The following is a 17,277-nucleotide window of genomic DNA, read 5'->3' as shown; positions in this document are numbered from 1 at the left end:
AGTAATGCTATCTTGGAATGCCACACTAGTTAAAGAATTAAAGTTGTAGGTGACCTAAAGTTCAATAGAAAGACACACAGGGGGTACAAATATGGTTCAGTATATCTTCAATGGAGACCAACATTCAAGAAGAGGCATAAGGTACATTGGAAATGTATATGAAAAAAAGGGGGGAAGGCTAGTCATGAGGGTAAGAGTGAAGGACAAAAGACAGACACTGTCCATCCACAGTATTTACAAAATCTAAGGAGGCTAAAAGGAAGGTCTCCAGCACATTGCATAGGTCTATGAATGAACAAATGAATGATCAATTATTTATTTTCCATGGAGGAACACAGAAAAGAATTGAACAGAATAAGGCATGGACAGGTTGCAATCTGTAGTTTGGAGATCTTACTCTCATCAAAGGCTTTGGTTCGAAGTCCTTGTTTACCCATATTAAATGAGCCATGAAGGCTCAATACATGGTTCTAAGCAAATGGAAGGCGCTGCTACTTCCTTTATACCCCTACCAAATGTCATAAGCTGTAATATTTCTATACCAAGGACAGCTAAGAAGTTGCATTTAGTCCTAAATTCCTCACTAGCCAAGGGAATTTTACATAAGTAAAACATGTTTACTAGCTTGTGGCTTGTGCCACATAGGTCATAAATTGAATTAACAAATATCTAACACCTATAAGCAATCTTTTCTTTTTCTTTTCTTTTCTTTTTTTTTTTTGGTGAGGCAATTGGGGTTAAATGACTTGCCCAGGGTCTGAGGCCGCATTTGAACCCAGGTCCTCCTGACTCCAGGGCTGGGGCTCTATCCACTGTGCCACCTAGCTAGCCCCAAGTAATCTTTTTAGATAGTCTTCTATCCTTAGCATCTTGTGTCCAATAGGTAAAGTGACTTTACATGGAATACCCTGTATAACTCACAACTAGTTATCAGCTGGGAAAAGGGGGAGCTGCCTTATAAAATAACAGGTTATAGAGCCCAGTAGTACTCAAATTCCAAATAAGCTGAGACAAAGGTTAAGAAACTGGTTTATTTGTTAATTCTAAGCTTATTTCATGATGATCCACACACGTCAATATAGTCACATGTTCTCTTGACCACCATCCAAATGTCTGTTCCAAGTACAACTGTGTCCATCAGATGTCCATAAAAAATCTCCTAACCTGTGCCAGGTATTTTGGTTTCAAGTAGTCACCCAGCTCCTCCTTGCTGACCCAAGCATGGTCATCCTTCTTCCTGGCTTGGGAGAGATCTCCATTTTGTAGTAAAGCTTTGAAAAAGAATACTTTGGCTCCTATGTTGTTCTCTGTCCGAAGAGCCTGAGGAAACTTAAACTTGTAATAGCCACAGGGTGCATTTCCTAGGAATTTGGCTTCCATGCTATTTTCTGAAGGGAGACAAAACAGAAATTGGAGTTACGTTTCCCCCTATTGGATCTCAGAGCCAATATCACGTGGAAACAGGAGAGACTTATCTCTATGGATGCCCCCAGGGTCCAGGCATCCCCCTGATAGGACTCAGTTTGGCCACAGAAAATGACAGAAACTGTACAAAAAATAAGGAATGTTTCTCCTCTGCAAATAGGTTATGTGTGTTGTTTCTATAGTTCTAAGAAGCCTCTTATTTTTATCTATAAAGTTGAAATCAAGGCAATCTCACTGTGGGTAAATGCTTGGGTCAATCTGGAAATCAGTTTCCATGACTCTCACTACAAATGTCTGAAAGCATACTACTTCTCACTAAATTACTCAATTGAATGTTATGAGCCACAGCTATCAATACTAAAAGCCAGAAGTGTAACTAAAAAGAACACTAGGCTAAGGAATTGATAGGCCTAGGTTTTAAATTTGACTGTTAACTGATATAGGGAAAGCCATTTACAGGATATTATTATTAATATTTAGAAGCTATAGATTAAAGGTTAAAATTTTTATAAAATAGATATACTAAATGGATCAACCCTTTCCTTTTAGAGTTTGGAGAGCAAGAAGCTGAGTAAATAGCAGGCATGAAATTTCATTGTAAAGTTGAGCACCTTCATGGCAAACACTAACTCTCAGGTAGAAAGGAAAGTCTGATTCTCAAAGGCACCAGGCAATGAAGCTGAAATTAGGAAAAGACTACATTAGTAGTAACCAACCCTTGTACCAAAGAAAATTAGCCCCTGTGCCTTCTGGAAGACGTGCCAAGACTTGATAACCCTTATGTAAAAGAAAAGGTGGGCAGTGTCTTCATGGCTATATGACTGTATCTGCAAAGTTATAGACTAGGTTATGTGATACAGTCCCTGGGGAAAACAGGGTAGTAACCATGGTGAGCTAGTGATTAATAGTCCTGTGGATTCATTCCATGGAATGTAAGAATTAAAAAAATTTGCACCTTAATGGTCCAAGCACTGAGACTGAGAGACAGAAGTGAACAAGGGACTGGACTATTTCTTGCCTGGAATCAAAGAATATGAGAATTGAAAGGAACCTTTGTCACCTAATCACCTGGGTGGGGAAGAGGGTGAAGAGAAGGGTATCATTCCACCCAGTTAATCCTTCCCTAGGCTTTCTTAGCCAATACTTTTAATAAAACACAACCCACAACCAGCCCTTAAGAGTGATTTAACTCTAACTCTAAGCTAGAGACAGGAAATGGAAGAGGGCTACTTACCTGAGAGAGTAGCAAGGGCCCGCTCAGCAGTTCCTCGGAGGGTCTCCCCAACCTGCCATTCTGCATGTGGTAGTATCCATATTTCCTGATCTCCTAGTTTTTCCTTGACCAACAGTACCAAGTTTTGGTCTAACTTCCTGTGCAATGAGGTTCGGTCATTTTTTTGATCAGCTTCTACCAAGGCAAAAAATGAGGATAACTAGAGATCACTGATGCTAAAAAATAATTTTTACAATGTATGCTTTCAGAACTGCACTAGACACATGAGAGGTAAGGGAGAAGAGGTGGTCCTTGTTGTAAGGGATCTTACAACCGAATTTACAATCTCAGCCCTTCCCTCTGACTATTCTCTTTTCATAGCTCTGCTCAGTCATTGAGGAATACCAGAAATAAAAGCAATAAACAAAGAGCTGGGCCTCCCACTTTCAGGTAGTTATGTCAAGTACTTTAATCTCTTTGGAAGAGAGGTGCAGAGAGCATTTTAAAATATTACTATTTTTACATGCATGACAGACCTTTTCTGTCTTTCAAATTCTTGGTCCACAAAAATAAGAACATATGAATCATCCTCTCCTTGTTTCAAGAGAGATTTCTGGAGAACCAGAAAGCATTAATAATAGACTTTTCAGTTGATTCCCACACATACTTTCACTTCATGCTTATGGCATTTGCCATATTAGTCCAAATACAGGTTCTTCAACTAAAATGAGATCCCTCAGAAAAGAAACACATAGATATGCATGCAGTAAAAGGGAACATCTATTGCAGACTGCATAAGATTTTGTATACAAGCTAGATTTGAGGAAGAGCTATAGCCTATATTTCAATAACAATATTACTTACAATAAGAGATTTAAACATAATTTAGGAATCAGAATGCATCCCTTTCTTCCCATTAACCCAAAAAATCCACGAACCTGTCACTCGAGGCTGAGGTTTGAATTGCAAGAACGTCTGCTCCCATGTGTCTTCCAAATCTTGTGCCAACAAAATGTCTTCATCATCATCATCATCATCAGAGTCATAAATGTCAGCCTTCTTCCTCTCCAGTCTCCTTGTTTCTTCCAAGGCACGAATCTCATGATCCGAATACCGACTTTTTTCCACCTCAATCTGGGAAGGAAGGACAAGGGAATAAAATAGAACTATGGAATATCCCACAAGACCAAAAGTTCATTTCCAAGGTCAGATGAATACACTTGAGCCAAGAAAATTACCAAATTATTCTACAGAAATAGAGGAAGATAATTGAATGATATCTGTGTTTAAATATGGAAATATTACCCTATGAGGTGAACCGAAATTATCTTCTACTCAAATGTCTGAGATAGGGTGATGACCACAAATATGTAAGTGAGGGAAAGGAGATGAGGAATTCTGGCTAGGTTAAGCATTTCCTCAACTCAAAAAATGGAGCAACAATCTCTATGATTACATGAATCCATTTCTGTCACCATTCTTCCAGTCTTTCAGGTTCAGAACCTTGGTATAATCCTCAAACTCATTCTACCTCATGCCATATATCCAATGAGTTGACAAATCCTGCCATTTGTACCGTCACAATTCCTTACATACAACCTTCTCCCTATTCATCACCTTAGCTATTACCTAACCCTAACCCTCAATACTTCTTGCCTAGTAGTCTATTGAAATGGTCTCCTAATTGGTCTGCCTGCTTCAAGTCCCTGCCTACTTTAACCCATCCTCCAAAGAGCTGTCAACAGGATTTTACTTTATGCAGATCTGGCCATATGACTCTTCAATAAATTCCAGTGGCTCCCTGTTATCTCTAGTTTCAAATGTCAACTGTTCTGTTTAGTTTTTAAAGCCCTTCATAACTTGGCCCCAATCTATCTATACATTACTCCCCTTCCTGTACTCCATGTCTAAGCCCAATTGGCCTCTATTCCCCTCACAAGGCATTCTTTGTATTGGCCATCCTCCATATCTGAAATGTACTCTTTACTCAACTCTCCATCAATGAATACCTCTCTTCCTTCAAAACATAGCTCAAGGGGGCAGCTAAGATGGCACAGTGGATAAAGCACCAGCCCTGGATTCAGGAGGATCTGAGTTCAAATCTGACCTCAGATACTTGATACTTACTAGCTGTGTGACCCTGGGCAAGTCACTTAACCCTCATTGCCCCACAAAAACAAAAACAAAACATAGCTCAAGCACCACCTTCTACACAAAGCCTTTCCTGATCCCAAATGCTAGTGCTCTTCCTGAACTACCTTATATATATATATTTTTTTTGTATATACTAATATATGTATGTATTGTCTTTCTCAAAAGAATATAAGCTCCTTGCCTTGAGAACAGGGATTGTTTCATTTTTTGCCTTAGTACTCTGATTTTAGCAGTGCCTAACACACAGTAGGTTCTTAAAAAATGCTTGTTGACTAAGCCAACATCTTTTGTGCCTTGCCTGGCACAGGATAACTCAGAAAATTTAACATGTTGCGGTACCTAAGATGGTTAAATACATTCACCACTGTACCTGTTCTAGTCACCTCTGTCAAACAGGTACCACTTTCCTTCTGGTTAGGAGGTCAGTTACTTTCATTCATTCATTCATCCATTCATTCAAAGGTGATGTATTGACATGAAGAGGTCAATGGTCTCAACAATGGAAATAATACTAAAGAGGATACACTACCATTAGATTTGCTGCTCTACTCTAAAGCCCACTGGGCCTTTCCATATATTCTGTGGCTGAATGCTTCTATGTGTGCTGTGTCCATTAGAATGGACCCTTTGAGAGAAGAGACTATCAGTTTTCTATCTATAGTCTCAACTCTTAGCACAGTGCTGGGCTCACAGTAAGCACCTAATAAATGCCTTTTTATTCATTCATTTTTCAAATGTCAACTTGTGCCAGACAACAGGTCTACAAAGATACTACTCTCAAAGAGTTCACAACCTAATGGGATGGGCAAGTGAAGATATGTATACAAGTAACTGATACAAGAAAGAAAAAGTTAAGTGTAACCAGAATCTTTTGAGGAATTTTGGTGAAAAATTGCTTTGATATTGGGATCATATAAACAGGTTTGACATAAAGTTAAACAGTTCCAGTAACAGAGACTATAGGCCCTAACAGGCTCACTTGCAGAGTCTAATGTTACAATAATATCTTTTTTGCCATTTTTTTTTTTTTGGCGGGGCAATGAGGGTTAAGTGACTTGCCCTGGGTCACACAGTTAGTAAGTGTCAAGTGTCTGAGGCCACATTTGAACCCAGGTCCTCCTGAATTTAGGACCAGTGCTTTATCCACTGAGCCACCTAGCTGCTCCCTACAACAATATCTTAAAGGCAGTCTAGCCTGGTACAAAGAGTGCTAGACCGGGAATCATGTGAGACCTGGGTTCCAAACCTACCTCTGACACTAACTGGGCATAAAATTTTTCACTTCTTTTAGACTCAGCTTTCTCCTCTGTAAAGGAGGAACAATTCTTATAATACTCACCTCAAAAAGTTACAGTAAGGAAAAAGAGCTTTCCAAATTTTAAAGCACTCTGAATTGTTACTCCATTTACCAAGCACATTAGAGCTTATAGGACATTTTTTCCCTCTGTAAATCATCATATTTGAGCCCCACAACAACACCACACAGAAGAAAGATCAGTAGACTTGAAATCTGAAAATCTGGGTTTGAATCCTATGTCTAACTAATACTAGTTTTTTGGACTTGGAAATGTCACCCATTCTCTTGGAATCTCAATTCTTTCAACTACTAAAGAGGATAATGATACTTGACCTAGTATTCCACAGTTTCAAGGAAAGTGCATTGTATAACTTAAAGCCTATTGAAATGTAAGCTAAATGTGTAGCCTGGTAAGGGTGGATGTTTACTTCCATTTCACAGACATCAAAAGAGGGGAGACAGTAGCTATTCTCTAGTCTCTAAGGTCATTTCCAGTTCTAAATTCCAGTCTCCAGACTAGATGCTTTTTAAGAGTGATCTTTCCACAGCACTTCGGATCACTATTCAATTCCACAAACATTAGTTAAGCATCAGGGAGTACACTAACTAAAAAGAAACAATCCCTTAAGAAGTTTACACTGTAATGTGGTTGGGAGAATACTCCTGCCTGGCACATAGTAAGAACTTAATGTGGGTTAAATGAAAAATACTACACGGGATTCAGGAATTTACGGTTGGAAGGAGATGTCAGAAGTATCCTACTCCAAAACTTCCCTTTATGATAGAATGCCTTTTACAGTTAAGTGACTTGCCCAAAGTCCCACAGAGCAACATACACAATGCATGACAACAAGTAAATGCAAATTATATACAATGTCATACAAATTGTATACAAATAGACAAAGTTATTTTAGTTGGAAAAGGACACTGAAAGGGGGAAAGGAGGTGTAGAATTAGTAAAAAGCTTTTACATATGTAGGTGGCACCTGAGCTGTACTTTGAACGAAGCCTGGGATTCTATTAGGCAAAGGTGAGGAGGGAGGACAATCTAAACATGGGGTCGATTTTCAAGAATTTGTCATTCTTACGAAAGTAATCCTAGTCTGAATATTAGAAGGGGCCTTAGAAACCACAAGGTCCAACAATAGCTAGCATTTATATATCTCCTTTAAGCTTTGCAAAGCGCTTTAGCTATATTAACTCATTTGATCCTCACAAACAGACTTATTATTACCCCATTTTACAGATCAAGAAACTGAGGCTGGATAAGTTCGAGTGAGTTGCCTAGGATCATGGTTAGGAAGTGTCTGGAGACAGGATTCGAACTCAGGTCTCCCTGACTGCAAGTCTTCTCATCCACTGCGCCACCTAGCCTTACTTTGCAGAAGAGGAAACTGAGGCCCAGAGGGATTTTAAGTGACATGCCCAAAGTCATACAACTCATACACCTCTGGGCCAGGGCCTCCTGATGCTACCTACGTCCGGGGAAGCCCGGACGCAGGAGCAGAGGCGCCCCCGGGGCAGCCGAGCCCTACCTGCTGCAACAGCTCGGCCATCTCCACCTGCAGCGGGGTCAGAGGCTGCGAGACAATTGGAGGCCTCTGCAGGCAAAGCGCCCCCAGCAGGCGCCACGGAGACCCGCCGCCCTGGGAGGCCGCGCTCCTGCTGGGAGCCGCCGCGGCAGCTGCCGTATAAACGGTGCCCGGACGCCGCTGCCGCCCCAAGCTCCGCACCGCGCAGTACAGCATCAACCTCCTCACGGGGGCCGCCATCTTCCCGGCCTCCCCACAATGCACCGCGCTTTTCAAACCGGGTACCCTCCTTGACTCCGCGTTTTTCCCACAAGACACCGCATGTATGAGGACGCGAAAAGTTTGGTCTTTTCCCTTAGGACAAACTACTTCAATAAGAAGGGAGGGGAGTGCGAGTCTTTGTGTGTCTGGCATTTCATGAAAGAAGACAACATTTCAGGAGCGATTTTACTCATAGTTCTTTGAATTTTATTAGCAGTTAAGCAGCTGGATCTAGCAGCCAGAGAATGGCAAAACAATGATTTAATTTCCCCCTTTTCCCCTCCCCCCTGCGCATGGTGCTGGCGGGGCTCCGCCCACACCGGGAGCCTCTGGGCGAGCACCCCCGAGCTCCAGTCGGGCCATGCAAGGTCCTCGAGGACCTCGGGTCGGGCGCCTCTTCGCCCTGCGGACCTGGGGCCCACTCCTATGGGGTAAGAACAGGTCTCTGCCTCAGCCCCCACCGGCCGCAGATCTTCGCCCAGAGCCTAGGGCGTGCTCTCCCTTCTTTCTTCCCAGAGCCAGCTGGGGTCAGGTGGACTGGAGGGTGGGCGGGGACCCGACCCAGAGCATCACCGGGCACTTCTCTTATCGGCAGGGCCGGGATGCTGCGCCGGGCGGGTGCTCTCTCACACGGTCGTGCCGAGGGCCCCCAGGGAGGCGTTGGAGAAAACAGAGGCGAAATAGAAGCAGACGCAGGGTAATGCCCAGAGACCCAAGCAAGTTCAGGTGAGGCCGACCCAGAGTGGACCCTTTTAAAAAAACCCTTCCCCGACCCCAGTCGTCTGCCCTGAGTGCTCCGGAAGTGCTCGCCCCCCCACCCCCGCCCCCAATCCCAGCATACCCTGGACCAAGCCCCTTCTCGGGTTCAGACTGGCCGGTCGTGTCTGCACCAGTGAGAGGTGTCAGGCTGAAGAGAGCCAGAGGGTCTGAGCAGGCACCGTGGTGGAAAGGGCGCCGGAGTCCGGCCCTTTTACCTTTGACCTTGGAGAGGTAGCTAAGTGGCCTCTAAGGCCCCTTCCAGCTCGAGGCTTCAGAATTATATGGCCAGTAAACTTGTGAGCCTCTGTGCCAGGCACTGGGTTAAAGCGCTGAGCTTACCAAAAAAGGTAAAAAGGCCGTGCCTGCCCTACCTCTGTTGTGAGCCTGGTTGACTTAAGTTATGGTGGTGCCCTTAAGCGTAATATAGGAAGTTAAAAAGGGTTAGAGTTTGGAGGAAAGATAAAGACTTCAGTTTGGACGTGTTGAGTTTGAAATGTCCAGGTAGGCTGTTGGCTTTGGGATGCTAGACATCAGCAGAGAGGTTAGGGCCGGCTAAGTAGATTTGAGAATCGTCAGCATGGAACAATAACCGAATCGATGAGAACTGATGAGATTGCCAAGTGAAATTAGTGTAGGGAGAAGAGAAGCCGGCCCAGGGACAGAGACTGTGGGACATCCAAGTTAACGGATGTGACCTGGATGAAAAGCCAGCAAAGGAGGCAGAGCAGGATCATTCAGACAGATAGGAAGGGAGCCAGCAGAGAGTAATAGCATGAAAACCTCTAGACAGAGACCTTCTACCCTACAAAGACTCTAGCTATGATCCTATGTCTCTTGGTTTCCCTGCTATTTTACTGTGTGACTTTGATTGGAATGTTTACTGGCTGTCTCCCAGTGGGGTAGAGTAAGAATGAATCAGTGGCAATTAAAAGTTTTTAAAAGTCTTTGCAAGTATCCAATAACAGACTTATTCGTGCTTTTGTAGATATGTGTATTCTAATATATTTCTGGTTTTTATAGCATTTTTCCTCCAGTTCCGGGCCAGGAGAGCTCCTTGACTTGGGGAGGCAAGAAATATGAAGAAATCCCAATAGCTCACATTAAAGCAACATATAACAAGTAAGGAAGAACACACCCCAAGCTAGAGTGTTGCCTTTCTAGCCTGATCTGAAAGCTATACTACGGTCAATAAGCTATTACTGGGGAGTATTAATGTTAGTGTCTTGACAGGCACTAAAGATTCAGTACAGAGTTTCCTCACCGTTACCCCTCATGTCTTTTCCCATCTTATTTTAAGAGAACAACTGTATGTCATTATGAAATTACTTAATTATACTGTACTGCAAATATTATAAAAATTGAAATTTTTATAATTTTCTCTTCAAATGCTGCTATTGTGGCTCAAGAGAGAAACTTGTTATTGTATATATTTGCTTTTCTTCAGAATAATAATTTTTATGTATAGTCTGCTTAAAGGGAGATGGGTTTAGAGCACACCTAATATCCTTTGGGAGATAATTTTTTTAATAGGCCCAAAGTCATTTAGTACCAAGGTCTTGTGCGTAAGAAGGATAATTAACCTGGATAATACCATTCGGCGGGAAAAATTATACTGACTTACACTGTCATAAAGCCTCAATTTTTAAAAAAATTTAACAAAAAAAACCCTAAGAACATTCCAGAGATGTTTGAGCAGTGGCAGCATGCTCAGTGAAAAAAGTCACTTAGGCATGGGCAGCTAGGTGGCGCAGTAGACAGAGCACCAGCCTGGATTCAGGAGGACCTGAGTTCAAATCCAACCTCAGACACTTGATACTTACTAGCTATATGACCCTGGGCAAGTCACTTGACCCCAATTGCCCCTCCAAAAAAAAAGGTCGCTTAGAATCCAGAAGACCTGAGTTCAAATCCTGCCTCAAACACCTAACTCTCCATTGTGAGCCTAGTTGAGTCATTTAACCTCCCTGGGCCTTACTTTCCTCAGCTGTAGAGTGAAGGATGGAGTGAGAAAGGAAATGCTTTGCAGAGGACAGTATAGTGGAAAGAGCACTGAATTCAGAGTCAGATGTCTTAGATTCAAATTGGGTTCACTTGCTACCTTTGTAAACTTGGATAAGTTACTTAACCTCCCCAGGGTCTCAGTTTCCTTGTCTGTAAAATAAGTCTTGAACTGGATTATCTCTAAAGTCCTTCACAGCCCTAAATTCTTTGAGCCTTTTTTCAAAGTTACAATAGTAAGTAATTTTAGAAAAGCAAGTAATGAAATTTGAGATCAACAAATATTTAGATGCTGGCAACACAAAGTATGAAACAATGCCTACTTGCAGTATAGTTATGTTTTAATGAGGGAGACAAGTACACAAATTACATATATATATATACACACCTATGTATCAAATATAAGGTTAATACACGTGTTTTATTCTAGGAAAATAGAAAGCTGCTGGAGTTGGTTAAATAAGGAGTCACATGCTTTTTTTTATCTTAAGAAAAATTACTTGGGCACCCTAGAGTGGTGAGAAACAAGTCAGGAGACCAATGAGGAGACTAGATTCAGTAATCAAGGCAAGAGGGTGAGGACCTAATTAAAATATGAGCTTTGTGAGTATAGAAAAAGGGTAAGATGTGAGTATTTTTAAAGTAGAAATGCAAGATTCAACAGCTGATTAGCTTGAAGGAGAATAGGAGTCCAGGAGATTCCAAGATTACAAACCTTAGACAATAGAAAGATGATTTTATGCTTTTGACAGATTTGTGGAAAAGAGGGAAGGTAGGGGAAAGGTTCTATTTTAGACATGTTGAGTTTAATTTAAACATGTTGAAAAGTTGTCTTCAGGACATTGAGGGTTTTTTAAATTCAATTTTATTTCATTTTCAAGTCTGCACTCTCTCCTTCCCCCTTTCCCTGCCCTGTTGAAAAAAGGAAAGGGGGAAAAAACTGTTACAAACATAAATCTCCACATTAGCTTTGTCCAAAAAATATATCTCTGTTTAGACATAGATATTTGTTTCAGTCTGCACCCTTGAATCCATCTCTGTCTGGAGATTCATAGCATATTTCATCATAAGTCCTCTAGAATTGTGGCTGGTCAGTATTGACACAGTTTGTAAGTTTTTCAAGGTTGTTTGTCTTTACAAGTTATTATTCTTCCTAGTTCTGATAACTTCACTTTGCAGTAGTTCATACAAGTCTTCCCAAGTTTCTCTGAAACTAACCTCCTTCCCCTCTTCTTACAGCACAGTAGTATTCTGTCACATTTATATATTATAATTTGTTTGACTATTCCCCAATTCATAGGCATTCCCTCAGTTTCCTACTCATTACAATCACAAAAAGGGCTGTTATAAAAATTTTTGTATATATAGGTCCTTTTCCTCTTTATTTCATCTCTTTGGAATATGGCCCTCATAGTGGTATTGCTAGGTCAAAGATCATGCACAGTTTAATAGCTTTTAGACCATAATCCCAAATTGTCCGTATTTGTCCAGAATGGTTAGACCATTTTATGACTCCAGCTGTCTATCAGTGTACCTCTTTTCCCACATCTCCTCTAGCAGTCAGCACATTCAATTTGAAAGATCTAGTAGGTAATCAGTGACAATGGGAATGAAGCTTAAGGGAGAGACTGTAGTTAGATACATGGATCTGGGAGTCATCTGCATAGAAAATCATAATTAAACCTAAGAAAACTAATGAGGTTACAGAGAGTATTGGGGGAGAAGAGACTCAAGCCTGGGCCAGAACTTTGAGAAACACCCACAGTTAGGGAGTGTGATGTGGAAGATGAGCCAGTAAAAGAGACTGAGAAGGAGTGGTCAGACATAGGAGGTGAACCAGGAGAGAGGAGTGTCATAAAATCCCAGAAAGGGGAAAATAGCCATTTGAAGAACATAGCCAGCAGTGCTAACTGCAGCAGGAAGGGTTAGGATTGAGAAAAGACGATCAGATTTGAAAATGAAGATCACTGGGAACAGTTTCAGTTGAGTGGTTAGGTCAAAAGCCAGAGTGCAGACAGTTGAGGAATAAATGAAAGGAGAAGTAGAGGGCAGCAAGTGTAGATAGCTTTTCAAAAGAAAGAGTTTATCAGATGATAGCTTGGGTTTGGTAAAGGTTTTAAGGATGGGGGGAGGCAAGAGGGTTGTTTAAAGGCAGCAAGGAAGGAATCCTTTGACAGAAACTGGAGATTGAGAAGAGGATCCTTATTAGAGTGAACAGAACACTTGTTTGAAGTAGGACAAATGTCAAAATTCTGACATTCATCACTTAGATGAAATCACAGATCTGGACCAGAAAACCTCTGTTTTACACATACTCTGTGCATGTCTTATATTATATTGTAAGTGCGATTAGGGTCATGAGGACTATGTCTTAACTCATCTTTTTTGTCCTTTAGTGCCTCTAACTATGAAATCAGTAAGTATTTGTTGAATGAATATTAAAAACCCCAAGTATTCCTGAATTATTGGCCAGATGGAAGCTCTGAGAGAGAAAACAATGTGCTTCTTTTGCCATATGTCTGCCCACTATCTGATTGGACACTCCTGCTATTAGGACTCTTTGACTTTGTTGACTGAAAAAAAAAGTGAAACTTTGGCCTTAGCAGTTATTGCTAGGTGGTGCAGTAGAGCGCTGGACCTGGAGTCGAGAAAAACTGAACTCAGATCAGGCCTCAGAAACTTGGGAAAGTCACTTAACATCTATCTATCTTAAGTCTCTTCATCTATAAAATGGGGATAGTAGACCCGTTTTCCTGAGTTGCTCTGAGGATAAAATGAGATCATATCTGTAAAGCACTTTGCAAACCTTAAAGCACTATATAAATGCTAGCTATTAGTGTGGTTTTAAATAAGCTTCTTATTAGAAGACACGGTTTTGACTTCTGCCTGTCATCTGCTTTTCCCAGCACACACATCCAGGTGGTCTCTTCCAGGAATGAGCCATTGGCCCGAACTTCTTGTGGCACTGAAGGGTTCAAAAATGCAAAAAAGGCCACAGGGATTGCAGCACAAACTGCAGGCATAGCTGCAGCCGCGGTAAGAACCTTTCCTGTTTGGGGCCCTTGTCATTTCTTTTCTCTTAAAATTGTCTTACCGTGGTAAAGAATTCCCACTTAGCCAGAAATCAAAAAAATGTTATCGTATCTGTCAGTACCCAGCTAATATTCCCCAGCATGGAGGTGGTTAGGCAGCTGGTGGTTTATCCAGTGCAAGAAATGCCTTCTGCCTTTCACTCCTAATGAAGTCTAGGGAGACATTCCTGCACAATAGGAGATGGGCCATCATGGATTTAAAAACCAAAGTTTCCTCTTTAAACAGCCAGGGGCTATCTATGAAGATCCTTAAAGCTGAACAATTGGCTCCACGGAGTGGTATTTTATCCCTCAGAGGAAGTCTGAGGGCTCTTCAAAGATCTCCACTGGATGGCAGTGCTGTTATTTATTTACTAAGAAGTGTTAGCATCAGTCATGGGAAAGGGAGGCCTGTTAACTTTGGGTTCTTCTCTGGCTCCCTAAGTTCTCTTCCTCTCAGTTACCCCCTCATTCATCTCTTCTCTCCCTTACCTCTCTGCATATGTTGAGTGTTTGGGTTATCCTCTATACTGCCGAAGGTTTCCCTGTTCTAAAATCGTAGTATTCTTCATCTCCCCACAGCTTCTGTCCTTGTTTCCATAATTGGCAGTGTTACCAGGACCAGATAGAACAATGTGTAACCTGCGGTGACAGATGTAGGCTAATTGTAGGAGACCTGACCACTTGTTTCTTCTCTAGAAAGCCACAGCCAAGGGAGTGCTCCATGTCAGAGTGGTGGTGAAAGGCCTGGGCCCAGGGCGCTTAGTAAGTGCTTATATTCATTTTCCCCTGTGATTGGTAATAGCATTTGCATTTCACATCTGAGAGCAGGAGGAGAAACCTAAAGCTAAGCCTTTTCTCCTGGGAGCTGAGCAGCTCTCACAGAGCTGCCTTTCAGCAGTACTTGTGGGCCTACTTGCAAATATTGATGGCAGTGGGTTTGAGATGTGCCATCCTCTAGTTCTTGCCAATCGTCCCACTTAGTGTTTAAGCCCCCTGGGCTCTCAGAACACAGGATGTAACTCCTTGTCTTGTTGCTCTCCACTCAGACCATCCTTTTTGTGCTTTCACAGTCTGCCATCAAAGGGTTGACCATGGGGGGCCTGGAGGTGATCTCAATCACAGACAATACCCCCATCCCACACAATGGTTGCCGTCCAAAAAAAGCCCGGAGGCTGTGAAGAAAACAGTTGGCTGTCTTGAAACCTGTTCCCAGTTTTCACCTTTAGATTGACTTTAGGACAGTGCCGGGGCAGAACTTGGTAAAATAAGTCAAGGACTCAACTGGTGAACAAAAATGTGGTGATTTCACCTGCAGAGAGTGATAGATAGATACAAGTACGTATTTTGAATGTATGCAAAAAACTGCAGTGCTCATCGCATCACTGTGAAGCAGTGCCTCTTTTGGACAGGAGGGGGTGCTGCAGGAACACTTCTGGCAAGTGTTGGCTGCTGATGGTCTTTCCAACAGCCCTGACAAAATAAAATCTATTTCTCCATATTCTGTGTTGTTTGTCCTTATTTGGAATGTATGGCTTTATGGGTGTTGCCAAAATACACCCATCTCCCCAAAAGTGATTATGGATGGAGGAGTTACCCTAGGAGGATTGTGTGTGTGTTTACAATACAAACGTTGGAATGTGAGAGTCACTGGTTTGTCAGTCCAGTACTGCAGGGAGCAGCACTGCCAAAGCACAGCCCATAATCAGTAATCTTTTTGTTTAGTTGCCTAAGGGAGAACTTGTCTCCACTTAACAAAGAGTACACTTTTGGAAGATTTTGCTACTTGTGGGGAATCTTTGGAATTCAGCAAATATATTACCTTTATAATGGCTTTGTTTATTTCCTTATAAGGGAGGGCATCAAGGGACTTATTAGGGCAAAATTTGCCTTGTGCATTAAAATGTTGATTATCAAACACCAGGATTTAGGGATCCAAACAAATGAGAGGAAATTGCCAGCCTGAGCCAAATAGATTGATCTCTGAGAGGGTACAGTGTTGCGGAAAAAAGAACTAGAAAGGAAAGGTAGGGAAGTAATGTGTGAAGCTAGGATGAGCCATTGCTTGCCACTTCCAGCTCTCGGCTGACAGCTAAGACCAAAAAAGTGGGGGAAGGAGGGTGGGGCTGAAAGGAGTAGCTAATAGACCTTCATTAAGACAAAAAGATAGATTTGTACATAGCACAGGTGTCCCCATTTAATACTAGAGGAAATTAATAAGATACTTATGTTCTATTACCAGTTTTGAAGTGAAGTCCAGTGCTTTTTCTACTATACAGTGCCATTACTGGTGTCTACAACTAGAAAAAAGATTAAGTTTCCTGTGGGCAGATCCCGGTGGGGAATCTTGCCCAAATTCATGAGATAGATCCCTGCTCCAGCAACAGTTTCAGCCACAAGCTGAAGGGTCAGAGCCAGGGATTGTGCAGAAAGATGACCCCTTTGGAAAAGCAATGAGTTTGCAAGAATTATAACTCAAGATTCATAACAAAACTGAAAAGGAGATAAACCTTGCTAACTTAAAACTACATCATTTTCTATCATTTCGACTATATTTCTATCCTAAAATTGTTTCACCCTAAGAGCTGGAGTTTTGCATTTGAGCTGATACTTGTATGGAGAAGGAAAACAAGTATATTATTGGGGGAAAGTGGAGAACTGATCTTATAAGCTTGGTCTTAAAAAAAGCAATATTCCCCCTTTTATCCTTGGGTACTAACTAGGAGATTTGTGACTAGACAACCAGCTGGAGAATTCTGCTTTAGGGTTTCCCACTGGGATGAAATACCCTAATTTTTCACACGGTAATGACTTCACAAAAGACTGGCCTATTTAAGCAGTTAGTTATGCCCCTAAAACTGGACTGCCCCTACTTCCAAAGAAGGGATCCCTGCACTTCTAACCACTCAATCCAGTGGGAGGTGAACAGTGCTAAACTTGGGAGTCAGAAAGACCTGGATCCCAATCTCCTCTGTTATACTAGTCACGTGACCTCTGGCAAGTCACTTGATCCTCGAGCCTCAGTTCCTCATCTGTAAAATGAACGGATTGATCTAGACATCTGAGGTCATGTCCTGTACTAAATCTGTAATTCTGTGATCACAGATTATAATGGTTCTTACCAACAGCTTTTAGGTGACAAACGGGAGATAGATGTACCTGATAGGCTAGTAGTTCCTTTTCCTCTTTTTCTCCAAAGACAGATGCTAAACATAACCCAAGCCCTCAGATTCTGTGGTGAAAGTCAGTTTTTCATACAGGGTGCTGAACCAACCATTCTGCAAAACAGTTGGGAAATACACTCCAGAGTCATTAAACCACCCAATAATACCACTACTGACCCAAAAAGCAAGAGGGAAAGAATTCACATATACAAAAATATCTATAGCATCAACATATACGGTGCCCTGTGTGCTATATTTTTAAGAAAAGGAAATATTTATGTTGTTTTAGCTCATACATTTTCATTTATGCTTCCACCACCCGGGAGCTGTAGATCCAGTGTTGGAAGAGATCAGAGAAGCTTACCCAACTACCTAACCAAGATGATAAAAGCCGTTTCTTTAC

The 17,277-nt window shown here is 41.8% G+C and overlaps 2 protein-coding genes across 2 annotated transcripts; one reads left to right on the top strand and one right to left on the bottom strand.

Annotated features, from left to right (window-relative positions):
• Nucleotides 1-1,017: 1,017 nt before the first annotated feature.
• Nucleotides 1,018-7,923, bottom strand: MRPL46 (mitochondrial ribosomal protein L46). The gene is made up of 4 exons (XM_043985740.1): nt 7,625-7,923; nt 3,577-3,772; nt 2,660-2,833; nt 1,018-1,388 (listed from the first exon to the last, which is right to left on the bottom strand). Exons 1-4 carry the CDS (start codon nt 7,859-7,861, stop codon nt 1,138-1,140), a joined length of 858 nt encoding a protein of 285 aa, XP_043841675.1. The 5' UTR covers nt 7,862-7,923; the 3' UTR covers nt 1,018-1,137.
• A 628-nt stretch (nt 7,924-8,551) lies between these two features.
• On the top strand, nt 8,552-15,211 carry MRPS11 (mitochondrial ribosomal protein S11). Its single transcript, XM_043990331.1, has 5 exons — nt 8,552-8,608; nt 9,662-9,760; nt 13,546-13,675; nt 14,410-14,475; nt 14,784-15,211. The coding sequence occupies exons 1-5, from the start codon at nt 8,583-8,585 to the stop codon at nt 14,889-14,891; spliced, it is 429 nt and encodes a 142-aa protein (XP_043846266.1). The 5' UTR covers nt 8,552-8,582; the 3' UTR covers nt 14,892-15,211.
• The last annotated feature ends 2,066 nt before the right edge of the window (nt 15,212-17,277 follow it).

This window comes from Dromiciops gliroides, chromosome 2 (genome assembly GCF_019393635.1).
Source record: "Dromiciops gliroides isolate mDroGli1 chromosome 2, mDroGli1.pri, whole genome shotgun sequence".
Lineage (NCBI taxonomy): Eukaryota > Metazoa > Chordata > Mammalia > Microbiotheria > Microbiotheriidae > Dromiciops > Dromiciops gliroides.
Note: the sequence above shows the minus strand (reverse complement) of the source record. Positions and strands in the feature narration are given on the sequence as shown.